Raw genomic sequence first — 14,515 nt, 5'->3', positions numbered from 1 at the left:
AAGAATAAATACCTGAGGCTGACTCATGGTCTTGACACACACATGAGCAGCATGTACCTCCACACAGAGGCACACTCACAAGCACACACACACACTCAAAGTGAGTCTGGCGCAGGCAAGAGTGGGAGGAGTCTGTCCTTCGCTGAACATGGTTTCTGGACAGGGGAGAAGTCAGCTGTAGACTGTTGACTGCAGCTTTCACCGTGACTCTATAAAAGGCCCTGTTTTGCCTCAAGAGATTTACCTCTTGGAGGCTAGGGAATGACCCGGGCTTTCCTGCTGCCTGCACATTTTTCATGGCTGTACCCTCAAAAATTAACTTCTGTGTGTTCCTAGAGAAGTGTGTGTGTGTGCGTGTGCGCGCGCGCGTGTGTGTGTGTGTGTGTGTGTGTGTCTGTCTGTCTGTCTGTCTGTCTGAGTCTTTTGAAAGTGACGAGCCCTGGGGGCTCAGAGTTACAGTTAGAGTTCTGGAGTCTGGGCTCCTCACCTGTTGCTCTGAGGTGCATCCCTGTCACAGAAGCACCGCATCCCCCACCGAGGCCTCTTCATGCCGCAAGGAAAACAGGGGGGTTGCAAGTGGCTCCAGGGACCTCTGGTGCCCAGAGAAGCCTCCAGGTTTTCATCAAGTGCAGTGTCACTGGGTGACTTTAACTCCTCCTGCTAGGCTCCAGGGAAGGTCAAGAACCAAAGGCTGGCCAATGGTTGCCTGATTCACTGACGGTTACAGAGACTGATTGACAGTTACAGAGGCTGTTCTCTGGCACCGAACTGGGGATGTAGATCAGTTGATAGCGTCTTTGCCTAGGCCATCCTTGGCTACATGATGAATTCAAGTCTAGCCTGGGGCATATGAAACCTGTCTCAAACAAAAGGGGAGCTTAGAAGATGACTCAATGGATCAAGTGCTTGACTCATAAGAGTGAGGTGAAGCCAGAGGCAGTAATTGCCACATCTGTAATTCCAGCAGTTCTGTGGCGAGGGAGGTGACATAGACAGGAGAATGCCTAATGCTTGTGAGCCAGGTGGTTTGCCGTAGGCAGCAGCAAGCAAAAGATCCAGTGTCTGACAAGAAGACAGAGACCAACACCCAAGGTTGTCCTCTGACCCCCCCCACACACGTGTATACACACACACACACATGTGCACACACACATACATACACTGAGGCAATGGGGAAAAAGAACCAATATCCAAGATTGCCCTCTGACCTCCATACACACATGTGTATACACACACACACACTGAGGCAGTGTGGAAAAAGGACTAACACTCAAGGTTGCCCTCTGACCTCGACATGTGCACTGAGCCATGTGTCTGTGCACACACATACACACATACATGAGAACACACGCGTCACTCCCACCCATTTCTTAGTAAAGCACAGTCTCTTCAGGCTGCGCCTACCACCCTCACTGCGGAAACTCTCAGCCCCACTGGAGTCCTCATCCACCAAGAAGCAAATGCATTTTAAGATGGACCAGTCTCTAGTTTCCATATGTCTGTCTGCTGTCTGTTTTCAGGCAGGGTCTTGCCATGTCTCCTAGACTGGTCTTTAGCCCTCAGTCCTCCGCCTCTGCCTCCTGAGTATTGGGATTGTGTGAGAGTAAACTTGTGCCTGGTTCCAGCTTCATTTTTGTACTTAAAATGGCTTTCCTTCCCTGCTGGCTGACAGGTTCCTGCTCAAGCCTTCCCTAGTTCACCCGGAAGGATGGGTCTCAATGCCACATCCATCCACCATGAACTGCCACAACCCTTTTCTCTGTCCCCCAGCTCCTTAAAAACATGCTTGTACTTCTGTCTTCCCCCAAGAAGCCAAGGTGTGCATGTGCACATGTGTGCATGCGTGCGTGCGTGCGCATGTGTGTGTGTGCAGGTACATGTGCACTCATGCTATATGTCTGTGTATCCATGTGCCCTTGAAAGCCAGAGGACAATTAATTTCAGGTGTTATTGTCCCTCAGGCGTTGTCCACATACACCTTTTTTCCTTTTTTATTTATTTATTAAAGATTTCTGTCTCTTCCCCACCTCCGCCTCCCCTTTCCCTCCCCCTCCCCCAATCAAGTCCCCCTCCCTCGTCAGCCCAAAGAGAAATCAGGATTTCCCTGCCCTGTGGGAAGTCCAAGGACCACCCACCTCCATCCAGGTCTAGTAAGGTGAGCATCCAAACTGCCTAGGCTCCCACAAAGCCAATACGTGCAGTAGGATCAAAAACCCATTGCCATTGTTCTTGAGGTCTCAGTAGTCCTCATTGTCCGCTATGTTCAGCGAGACCGGTTTTAACCCAGGCTTTTTCAGACCCAGGCCAGCTGGCCTTGGTGAGTTCCCAATAGAACATCCCCATTGTCTCAGTGTGTGGGAGACTGGTTTTCTCTGTGTATCCCTGGCTGTCCTGGAACTTGCTCTGTAGTCCAGTCCGGCCTCAAACTCAGCAATCCACCGGCTTCTGCCTCCCAAGTGCTGGGATTTAAGGTGTGTGCCACCACCACCGACTAGTCCATTACTTTTTGAGACAGTCTCTCTTTAGCCTAGAGCCCTCCAAGTAGTCTAGGGTGGTGGACAGGTAAGCCCCAGTGATCCTCCTGTCCCCCTCTCTGCACTGAGATTGCAGGTACACACTACCACGTCTGGCTTTTTATGTGAATTCTAGGGATGGAACTCAGGTCCTCATGCTTGTAAGGCGAGCACTTTGCTGAGCCATCTCCCAGCCTGAACGGGAAGATTTGGAGATTTCGGAGGGTCTGGTAGTCTCCCTGCCATTTTCACTCTGCAATTTGCTTATCAAGGTTTAACAAAGATGGGAACTCTTTAGACTTAGTTTCTGAGAAGCTGCACCGGGATGTTCCTTTGAACTTTAGAGTGGCCAGACACCTCTTGTGTAACCGGTCCAGTTAGACATAAGAGTGCATGTTTCACTCACATGAAAGTTACATGTTGTGTTTTGTGTTGGGGACAAATGACTCTGCATCATTTGAGTAAAGACAAAATGGACCTCATTATTGCTGGTCTAGCAAGAGGAAGACCTGGCCTGACTCAAGGAGGACCCACAATCTCCCCTCCAGGACCTAGCTTCTGGTGCTTCCTGAGATGAGTCTGCAGGGACACTCTGCACTGAATGGGAACCTCAGACAGGGAGCTTACTAGAGGATTTGAAACAAGATTTTATCCTCAAGGGCTGTAGGAAACCCCACTTCTTCCAGGCCTGGGTTTTTTCCTGACGACGTCCATGAATTTCATGAGGTGTGGCAGTCTTTGAGGAAATGGTATGAGCTTGGAGCTCTAGGCAGGCTCAAGTCCCTGGTCTTGACCACACAGTGGGCCTTCCAGGAGAAAGGGCAGCTGGCCCTCAGAACCCCCACTCCATGGTGGGGAAGAGAGTACTGGCAGGACGCAGAAAATCCGGGCACAGAGTGTTAATAAGGAATCTGTTCTCAACCTCATAATAAATGTATTAGTCACCTGATCGCACACAGCACTAATTGTAAACATCCTTCCTGTACATACACGTATGCATATATACACACATGTTCTAGTGAATACAGCACTAATAGTGAGCATTCTTCCTGCACGCATACATATATGTGTACGTTCACAAATATTCCAGGGCACTATTAGCAAGCATCCTTCATGTACACATATAAACATGCATACATGCACCTGTTTGCTTGTTTTCAGTGACTCGGTCAGACAAAAGAAGCCCCACAGTGTCAAGTAACTTACCCAAGTCAGGAGCCATGGTCTGCCTGCGTTCACTAGACTGTGGGGGGGGGGGAGCATGCATGTGGAGGACAGAAGTCAATTCAGATGTCCGCCTCTGCTGCTTCCATCATGTTTTCTGAGATGACTTCTCTTCCCTGAACCTAGCGCTCACTGATTCAGCTGGACTAGCCAGCTCGTAACTGCCTGTCTCCTCTCTGCAATGTGGGGGTTACAGACACCTGGCACCACACTTGGCTTTTACATGGGTGCTGAGGACCCAAACCCAGGTCTTTATGCTGTGCAGCAAGCACTGCACCCACTGAGCCTGTTCCCCAGCCCCTCTAAAATCTTTTCTTGGGACCTGCCTCTTGGTTGTGGGGCAGAGAAAACTTGCTCAGAATCCTCTGAGACCTGAGTGGCGTGGGCAGAGCTTCAGAAGGGGCTATATGAAGCAGGAGTCTGTTTCTAAGACTGGGTTGTCCCGCTGTCACCTGGCCACATGCACTGTTTAGTTGGCATGGGTTGGGCTCATCGTCAAGGGTAAGCATGTCACAAGGTCACTGCATGCCATCAGGACAGGCAGACCTTGGTGTTCCCAGAATGCTGGTACTTAAGACAAAGAGCATCCTCCCAAGAGCACACGGGACTGAAACAGAAGCCTGGTCAGGAGAGATGGCTTAAACTGCGGTGGCAGTGGAGAAGAGAAGAGGACAGGTGAGCCGCCATCTCAAGAGGCTGACTCTGTGGCTAACAGGCACCTCTCATGTAAAGCAACAGAACCCCAGCCCAAGTTAGCCTTGACCTCACCCCTCCTCCACATCTTTCTATTCAGAAATGATGGTTTTCTGTATCTGTGGCCAATCCATCAGCAAACGCTGAGACTCTCCCTTTAAAAACGTCCGAAATCTCGATGCCCCTAACGCCTACCCAGACTTCCTGGCTGACATATTCCTGTGTTACCCTGGTTCAGCAGCCACCTGGCTGGCCTCGCTGAAGCTCCTTCGCTATTAGAGTTAATGCCCTGGTTGCCAGGGTTGGGGTCTGAAACAAACTCATAGCTTATTGCTGTACCCTAAAGCTTCCGGTGGCTTCGGCTCCTCATTTGGAATAGTGCTCAGTTCTCATGGCACCCTGCAAGGCGGGGACTGAGCCCAGCCCTACAGCTATCTCACGCTCCCTTCCGTCTACTCGGGGCTCCAGATGCGCCAGTCCCTCACTGTGCCTCCATCACACCCAGCAGTGCCCAGCGGGGAGGTCTTTGGTCTGCTGACCTTCTTGTCTGGCATGGTCCTTGTCCGTAATCGACACTGATAGTTCCTCCCATCCTCCAGGATCTAAGTTCCAAACACAACCCCTCCCGTGTTCCTAAGACCCACATCTCCAGACATGTCAGGCCGCACACTGGTTCTGTTGCCTGCAGCCCTGTGCCTGATTACAGAGAAACGTGGAGGTTCTCATTTGTCCTACTGTGTCTGCAGTGACCTAGAAGCCTGGCAGTTAGGAGTGCCTTGAAATTTGCATTTGCCTGTTTGAGACATTTGTTGTGTGTGTGCATGTGTGAGTGTGTGTGTATGTGCACAAACAAACAGGTGTATGCCTATGTATGTGCACCTGCACATGTGTACATGCGTGGAGGCCAGAGGAGACCCTTAACTATTGTTCTGAAGGTGCGCTCCACCTTGTTTGTTTGAGGCAGAATCTCTCATTGGTCTGGAATTCATCAAGTATGCTAGATCGGCTGGCCAGTTAACCCCAGGAATCTGCCTGCCTTCCTGGCCCCGTGCTCACCCTACAACTCTGTTTTTAACATGTCCTGGGGATCAAACTCAGGTCCTCTGGCCTGCAAGGCAATACTTTGCTAGCTGAGCCATCTCCCCAGCCTCTGCTAGTCTTTACACATTCTTCCTAATTAAATGTAACCCCGGCAACCTCTCCTCGTTTAGCTTCTTCAAGTGTCAGGCAGTTCATGTGGGGAATGATGGCTGGGATTGGGGTCGTTCCCCTGCTGTGAGGAGTTATTCCTGAGCACACAGCAGCTTCAGTAAAGGGTTTGCCTCTCTTCTTCCGAAATGTCCAATCTGTGGGTGCTGGTTTCTGTGACCTTCTGCAGAGGCCGTCCTCACCCCCAGACCCCCAGACCCCCAGACTCCCAGACCTCCAGACCCCTAGACCCAGACCAGATTAGGCAGGTGCAATGGAGAAAGCTGTCATGACACCTTCCATTAAAGACCTGGTTAGGAAAGGAGTGTTCTACCCTGTTTTCCTTTTGGTTAACTGAGACAAGATGAGCTTTCCCTAGGAAACAGCTCTGAGTCAAAAAAAAGTGTAGGGCTGAGGTGAGGGCTCAGTCTGTATCCATCTGTAAGGGCTTGCCATGAAAGCATGGGGACCTGAGGCTGATCCCCAAAACCCAGGCTTGAAAAAAAAATCAGGCAGGGTAGGTAGTACACACTTCCCTGGCACAGGGGTGGTCCTTAGGCTCAGAGGCAAGCACCCCACCACTGAGCCGTCTTGCTGTCCCCATTTTCTTTTTGAGATAAGGTCTCTGATGGTTTAGAATTTTTCAGGTAGGTTTGACGAGCTGGAAGGTGAGCCCAGGGACGAAGCTCTGAAGTTATCTCTTACACCTTTTTCTATCATTTGAAGCCATGCCCCTTTGTACCTCACTGTTCCCACCTCTCCAGGGGGTGATGCTGTCTTCCTGGGCTGTCACTGAACATGTTGACATCTGTAAACCAGCCAGTGGCATATTCAGCTTCACAGAGGAAACTCAATGAGACAGAATTTCTTTCTCCTCCTTACTTGCCTTCGGCCTTCATACATTGGTAGGTGGGTTTTAGAAAATGATTTGTTATGTAGAACATTGAAGGTGGTGGAGTAGCACCTTGTTACAGAGTAATGTTTTATTAAAATCCATGATTTGTGTGTATGTGTGTGTGCGCATGTGCACACATGTATGTGATATGTTTGGACACATGTGCTACATGGCACATGTATAGAGGTCAGAGGACAACTTTGTGGAGCTGATTCTCTGCTTCCACATAAATGTAAACATGGGTTGCAAGGATTGAACTCAGGTCACTATGCACGGACCGCAAGCTTCTTTACTTGCTAAGCCTTCTTGTGGCCCCCAATGCTGATTATTTATAATAAATAAATACATCACTGAGGATTTGTTGAGCACGTGTCTTATATCTCAGATACTTTTAGACTCACAGAAATAAAGACGTTTAACTGAGACTTGGAGACTTGGCTACTTGGGGATATAGAAGCAGGAAGCTCATTCACTATGGGGAGAGTACAAAGCCAGAATGGGCAACTTAGTAAGACCTTGTTTGAAAATAGAAAGGGGAAAAGGGCTGAGGGTGCATTCAGTGGTAGAGCACTTGACTAGAATTTTCCAGTGAGGTACTGGGGGTGTGGCTTGGTTGTAGAACTGTTGCCTTGCATGCAATAGGCCTAGGTTCAACAACCCCACCACCACCTCAAGGAGGAGAGGCAGACAGACAGACAGGCAGACAGACAGAAATAAAGTACTTCTGCTTTGTAAAGCTTATTGTAACTTTCTATACATACTCCTAGAGAAAGACAGAAAGACAGTATTTTAAAGTCACAAAGGTTGTGTGTATGTGCGCCTACGTGTGTGTGTGTGTGTGTGTGTGTGTGTGTGTGTGTGTGTGTGTGTTATATCCAAACCCACATACCCCTATTTCATAGCCTACTGGGAACCAAGTTCTTTTTCCCTATTGCATTGTGGGATTGAAAGCCCCTCTCTTCAGCTCGCCTCCACGTTCCTGTGTTTTTCTTCTGTCCGCCACAGTTGTCCATCATTGAAACTAGTGACATATCTGTTCCATGGTCAGAGTTGCATCTTTCTAGTCGGACTACAGATTGCTGATTGTGTAATTATTAATGAAAATTGAGATATGTGCATAGAATTCCTATTACTTTTGCCATGTAAAGATGACCCACGTCATGACCTCATGGTATTCAGTGAATGAGCTTCTATTTTATACAGATGCTTGATTTTCCCAGAGTTTCTAATCACCTTAATTTTCAAAAGGAGTGTGCACACATGTGTATGTATTAACTATTATGCTATTTAAGTTTATATATGCATATGCCTTTTAATATACATAAATACACTAAATATTTCACACACGCACACAATTCACAATGCACTCCTGGCAACCAGGGTGTGCACTTGAGTGCGGATCTGAGAAATGGCCTGCCTGTAAATTACAGAGAACACATGATGTGTGAAGAGGCGTGAGCTCAAGGCTCATCTGTCACACAGAGCATTCTCATTAATGTTTAAAGTTGCTGAATCAAGACTAACAATAGATGTGTAGCATTACATTCCTAAAAAGGTTTAGAAGAGATTGCCATTTTAGCTTATGTTAAATGTGTGTGTATATACTTTAATTAAAAATCTAGCCAGGTAGTGGTGGTGCACGCCTTTAATCCCAGCACTTGGGAGGCAGAGGCAGAAGGATCTCTGTGAGTTCGAGGCCAGCCTGGGCAACAGAACTAGTTCCAGGACAACCAGGACTGTTATGTTACATAGAGAAACCTTGTCTCGGGAAACCAAAAAACCAACCAACCCAAACAAATAAACAAACAAACAAATAAAAAAAACTGAAGTAGAGCTGGGGGCGTAATCAGTTGGTAGAGTGCTTGTCTGGCATTCCTGAGATCCTGGCTTCTGCTCCCGGTACCACATAAGACCAGGTGTGTTGGTCCATGCCTGTAATCCCAGCGCTGGAGAGGTGGAGGCAGTAGACAGAAGCTTGAAGGCATCTGTTCTGGTTAGCTTTCTGTTGCTGTGGTAAGCACCATGACCCAAAGCAATTTGGGGAAGAAGGGTTTCTTCGGCTAATATGGCCCACTCATAGTCCATCACTGAGGGAAGACAGGGCAGAAACTGGAGCAGGGGCAGAGGCAGGAGCCATGGAGGAAAGCTGCTCACTGGCTTGCTCCTACGTTCACTGTCAGCTGCTTTTCCTAAACAGGACCCTGCCTAGGGATGGCACTGCCCACAGTGGGTTGAGCCTTCCTATATCAACTAGAAATCAAGGAAATGACCCATAGACACATCCATGGGCCAATCTGATGGGATTAATCCTCAGCTGAGGTTCCTTCTTCCCAGATGGTCAAGTTGACAACCACAGTTTGCCAGCACATCATCTCAGAGTTCAAACCCAGCCTGAGCTACACAAGACACACTGTCTCAATAAATAAATAAAATTGGAAGCATCCTTTCACAGGTAGAAAGCACGTCAGAACAATGTGTAAAATGAGCACTCTCAGCAGGGTGTTGGTGGCGCACGCCTTTAATCCCAGCACTTGGGAGGCAGAGGCAGGCGGATCTCTGTGAGTTCGAGACCAGCCTGGTCTACAAGAGCTAGTTCCAGGACAGGCTCCAAAACCACAGAGAAACCCTGTCTCGAAAAACCAAAAAAAAAAAAAAGAGCACTCTCCTTGCTGTGGGGGTGTCTGGATTTCAATTTCTTATGCTCCTTTTATTGCATTGCTTTACAGTTTCAACAGTAACCATGCGGGCTTTGCAACCAGAATTTCCTCAAGCCTCACTTTGACCTCGCTATGGGTGCTTGCACAGGGTCAAATTCACCTTTCTGGTGGCCTTGTGTCTATATTGTGATTATGATCTCCATCCCTTTCTCCTCTTTTCTTCTCTCAGTGGTGTCCTGTGTGACCATAGCATCATCTGAAAGAATGCAGGAGCCAGGGATTGGGGGCATGGGACAGAGGGCAGGCTGACATCTGGTAACCTTGAGTGGAGCAAGTCCTTCCACTAACCCATTGACCCCTGTCGAGTGAGGGTGCCCTGTCATAGCAAATTTATGTGCACTTAAAATAAGATGCCCAGTAAATGCCCTGCATCCTTATGAGCCTAGGGTGGGAGGATGCTTCCGCTTCATCTGTCACCCAATAGCACCAAGCTTCACCTGCTGTTTGGAGATGCTTCTCCAAGTGGGGGGTGGGAATTTTCCAGTGTCTATACCCTCCTGCGATGGTCCCAATGACAAACCAAAGCTCACACTGAGAACTCACATACAGAACATGGGAGGGATGATGGGGAGGAGCTCAGGTGACCATAAAGCAGGTGTGTACTCAGTGTGGATGAAGGCTCCCCTGAGGCTGCATGACTGAAACTCCCCCCCCCAGTCTTCCCCATATATACCTGCCCCATTCCCAGATCCTACGGCCATATACAGTTAGGACAGAATTGCATACACCTGCCTGAGAGGAGGGACTGGATCCTCAGAGAAGCATCCCATGGCCTTCTTCACTTGCTTCTTCTAGGAAGGAACTGAACAGCCAGCAAATCAGGCTGGGCCCGTTTGCAAGCAGGCACAGCTTAGGAAAGGGGGTCTTGCTCTGCTCGGAAGATAGTGCTGTGCAATCGTGCCTAAAGTTCAGTCTGTCTGTGTGGACCCGGCAAGAGAGGTTCCAGCTGGAGCCATCTTCCCCAGGTGGTGACCACCGCCGCATGCAGGCTCCCTCTCTGCTGTGGCGGCTGTGCAGTGACTAATGACAAGGGAGAAGGCTGCTCAGTGACCTCTCACTTCCCCCTGCTGCTTGCCTTCACTCCTCATAACCACCTGCAAATATTAGTTCCCTGTGTCATTTCTCCTCATCAGCGACGTTCACAGGTGACAAGCTGGGCGCTCCCTCAGATGGGTGTTTAGTTTACCCTCTAGCCTTCGTGACAGTCTGACATCTGGCGAGCCATCCCTGAAGTGTCTAAGGAAGGGTGTTAGCAGGACAATGCCCAGGGGAGTCCCAGAGGGAACTTCAGGAGCCTAGAGGTTGGGGAAGGCCAGGGCTCCTGCCAGCTCCCCGGGAACCTAGAGGTCTGTGAAAATAGATCTCCCATCAGAACTCAATGTATAGGATTAAGAAAATGTATTTGCTGGCCCTGCCTGCACCAAGTACTTTGTTTTCGTTATTTGTATATGTGTGTGTGTTATGTGCTGATATGTTTGTACATATGTGTAGGGGGATGTGTGTGCATGCACTTATGTGTCTGTGCATGTGGAAGTCAGAAGGTAATGTTAATTACCTTCCTTAATCATCTCCTGAGTTTTGAGACAGGGTTTTCTCACTGAACCAGAGCTCACCAATTTGGCCAAATAGTTGGCTAGCAACCCCCAGGGATCCTCTTGTCTCTGCCTTCCCAGTGCTGGGATTATAGAGACACACCCAGCTTTTTACTGGGTATTGGGGTCCCAAGGGTCCTCATGTTTGTGTAACAGTCACTTTACTGACTGAGCCAACTCCCTTGCGCCAACTTTGTTTGTTCATCTCTCTCTCTCTCTCTCTCTCTCTCTCTCTCTCTCTCTCTCTCTCTCTCTCTTTTGTAGATATGCCCTAATCTCATTATCTCAGAGAAAGAGACCTTCTTCCAAAGGAAGATACAACTCTGTCATTCCACATTTTTGTACAAGTGTGTGCAGGTGCATATGTGTGTGCATGCATGTGGAATCCAGAGGACAACTTTGGGGTGTCATTACTCAGGCACCATCTACTTTTTTTTTTTTTTTTTTTTAAGAAAAACAGGGTTTCTCCGCCTGGAACCTGCCACAAAGGCCAGGCTGTCTGACTTACCACCACCATTCCTGGCTTTTCTACATGGGTCTGGAGATCAAACTCACGTCCTTCTGCTTGCAGGACAAGTATTTTGTTGACTGAGTCAACTCCTCAGTCCCGCCGTCCCATCCTCTTTTTATAATTCCCATGAACCTCTAATGTAAAACCAGTCCATCCTTAAGCTAGAAGCACCAGATACAGCACTTGGGAGAACCTGTGCTGGTCAGAGGGTCCTCTTTACCACCCCTCACCATGGGTGTGAGGGCACTACGGATCAGAGCCCTCCATGAGCCCGAATTCTGCATAGCCGGACTGTCCGTGTGCTGGCTGTCAGTGTGAGGATCCAAAGAGGGCATTTTCCTTCTCACTCATTTACATTTGTTTTTCTTCCCGGCCACTCATATCCACACCCCGTATTAAAATCCCTGCTCTACCAATGTTTGGTCTTGATTTCTCCTTAATAAATGGTTACTAAAGTTGCCGTGGTCATTTAATTTTGATGCTAACCATATTTTAGGGGAAAGCAGAAAAAAATGCATATAGCTTTTTCCTTCCTGTCTCCAGAAGTGAGCTTAAATTATTTATAGTCTGATACTCACAAAATGGAGAATGGACTCGGGGTGTTTAGGTAGCAGAAAACCAAAGGGAAGTGTGACTGCAGAGAGAACGGGACTCTTGGATAACTGAACGAAGTCACCCAGGGAGTCACAAGGGCCAATGACCTCTGTGCCTAGAGGAGTTCCCAACCTGTGACGTATTTGTCCAGTTGATCTAGATGGAAAATGGCGGGCATGTTATTTTTCTCCTTGCTGTGACAAATTATCTGACAAGGACAACTTATAGGAGGAAGGCTTGATTCTGACACACGGTTTGAGGGTGAAAGCCCATCACGGTGGGGGAGCCGTGGCGGCAGGAACTCCACAGAAGGGAAGCAGGCTGGCTGCTGGTCCTCAGCTCACTGTCGCCTTTGCCTTCAGCCTGGGCCCTCAACCCACAGGTGGTACCATTCACATTCAGTGTGGGACTCGCCACCTCAGCCAGCCTAACCTAGAAGCCCTGTCACAGACAGGCCCCGTGGTTTGTTTCCATGGTGATTATAAATCTCATCAGGTTGACAATTAAGATTAACTGCCACAGTGGGTATGCCAGGTGATCTCAATAAGTAAATGCTTAGATCAGTGGGGAGAAAATAAAAGGAAGCATTTCGGAACATTCCAAGCCCGTCAAAGCTTGCTGCTGCACTTTTTCCCCACTGGGGACAGGTGGCCGGCAGACAAGACTGGCTATGCCTAGACTCCTTCTCCTACAGTGTGACAGAGGCCAGGGGTGATGTGAAAATATCAAACTCCAGGCTCTCTCGAGGGCTCATGAGGTTCTGAGCTTCCTCGTGGTGTGGTTTTGCATGATTCTTCTTCTGTCTTTTCCCAGTCACCCCACCTTCCATTCTTTGTGAGTTCCATGGACGTTTTGTTTTCTCTGCCGCAGGAGCTACTGACACCCATGAAGCCATGGCCCCTGTCATCGTGGTTGCCCCAGGCAACAGAAGTGTGGTTGCGGGGTCCAGTGAGACTACCTTGGAGTGCATAGCCAACGCCAGGTACAGGGTGTGCTCTGGGAATGGGAACGTGGGTGAGGCATCCCTCATCCGAAAACCCAGGCCCTGAAATACTTTCGAAATCTGGAACTTTGAGCCTTGACATGAAGTCACGGTGGAAAATTCCAACCTGATCTCATGCGTCTGATGCAGTCAAAACAGTGATGCACTGAAAATAAGGCAAGGGGATTCCCTTTGGGCTAAGTGTGCAAGGAACAGATGGAGCACAAATGAATTTTCCATCTAGACTTGGGGTCCCCTCCTCATGCCATCTTACTGTGAATATACAAATACTCCAGAGGGAGACAGGTGCAAAATACAAAGTACTTCTGATAGCTGGGCAGTTCAGATAAAGGGCACAGAACCTGTACCAGAGGCCAGGGAGGTGGCTTAGTCAGTACAGCGCTTGTTGCACAAGCATGAGGATCCAAGTTCAATTCCCTAGACTCCCTGTCAAAGCGGGATGTGGCGTCTCACTCCTGTAATCCTAGCATTGGAGGGACAGAGACAGGAGGAACCCTGGGGTTTGCTGGTCAACCAGTCTAGCCTATATGGCAAGCTGCAGGTTAGTGAGAGACCCTGACTCAAAAGCTAAGGTGGGAAGTGATAAAGACACCCCTGTTGACCTACCTCTAGCTTACACATACATACACATGCATGCACACACACGCACACACACGTGTGCGCTTACATACACATGTCCACTCACACACTAAGATGAGAGAGAGAACCCAGATGTGTGAACCCTCTTGTGAAGAGACAGTCATGGAGAATGGCACACGAGCCCCACACACTCCTGAATGCAGCAGGCTCGTTTATCCTGGGGTACTTAATGTCACATGTGTGGGAACCTCACACTGCCTCTACAGTAGATGGAGCTTTTCAGTTTTGCTCCTGGTGTTGGGGAGATCTCAGCAGCAATGACCCAAGCTGTTGGGGGAAAGATGAACCAGGCCCCTGGGTACCAGACTTTTTCTTTTAAGCCACCATCAGCTCCCAAATCATGGAAGACTTATTATTAGTTGTGAATGCTCTGTCTAGCTTAGGCATGTTTCTGGCTAACTCCTTTAACTTAACCTGTTTCTCTTTATTTACCTTTGGCCTCGGGCTTATTCCCTTTCTTCTGTATATCTTATTTTCACTGCTTGCTTCTCTATGTCTGACTGGTATCTCTCCTCATTCTTCTCTTGTTCTTCTCTTCATCTGTTTTTCTAGATTTCTAGCCTAGACTTCTCCTCCTATTTATTCTCCTTGCCTGACAGCCCTGCTTATCCTTCCTCTTGCCCAGCTATTGGCCATTCAGCTCTTTCTTAGACCAATCGGGTGTCTTAGACAGGCAAGGTGAACAGATGCAACACAACTTACATAATTAAATAAACGCAGCAGAAACAAAAGTAGCTCACCTTTATACTGTCAAAATAATATTCTGCAGCATAAAAAAACATAACACATCTTTGCCTGGCTAGAATAATATTCTACCATACCCCGAGCAGCCAAGGAAAACTAGGTCCCTTTCTTTTGTAGTCCCAGGCATGCCCTGCTTGCTTACTTCCTGTTCACTCCAGGCTGGAGTTTAAATGGCCACACCTCCCACGTAGCTGTGGGTCCC

General features: G+C 48.6%; 1 protein-coding gene across 1 annotated transcript in view; it reads left to right on the top strand.

Annotated features, from left to right (window-relative positions):
• Nucleotides 1–14,515, top strand: part of Sdk1 (sidekick cell adhesion molecule 1) — a 961,631-nt gene that overhangs the window by 684,773 nt on the left and 262,343 nt on the right. The window contains exon 6 of the mRNA XM_050163182.1: nt 12,798–12,909. Coding sequence (XP_050019139.1) covers nt 12,798–12,909 — 112 coding nt within the window. The remainder of the gene's footprint in view (nt 1–12,797; nt 12,910–14,515) is intronic.

The sequence above is a fragment of the Alexandromys fortis genome, unplaced genomic scaffold, assembly GCF_014885135.2.
Source record: "Alexandromys fortis isolate MF-2015 unplaced genomic scaffold, M_Fortis_MF-2015_v1.1 scaffold_144, whole genome shotgun sequence".
Classification (NCBI taxonomy): domain Eukaryota; kingdom Metazoa; phylum Chordata; class Mammalia; order Rodentia; family Cricetidae; genus Alexandromys; species Alexandromys fortis.
This window is presented reverse-complemented; position numbering and strand designations above follow the sequence as displayed.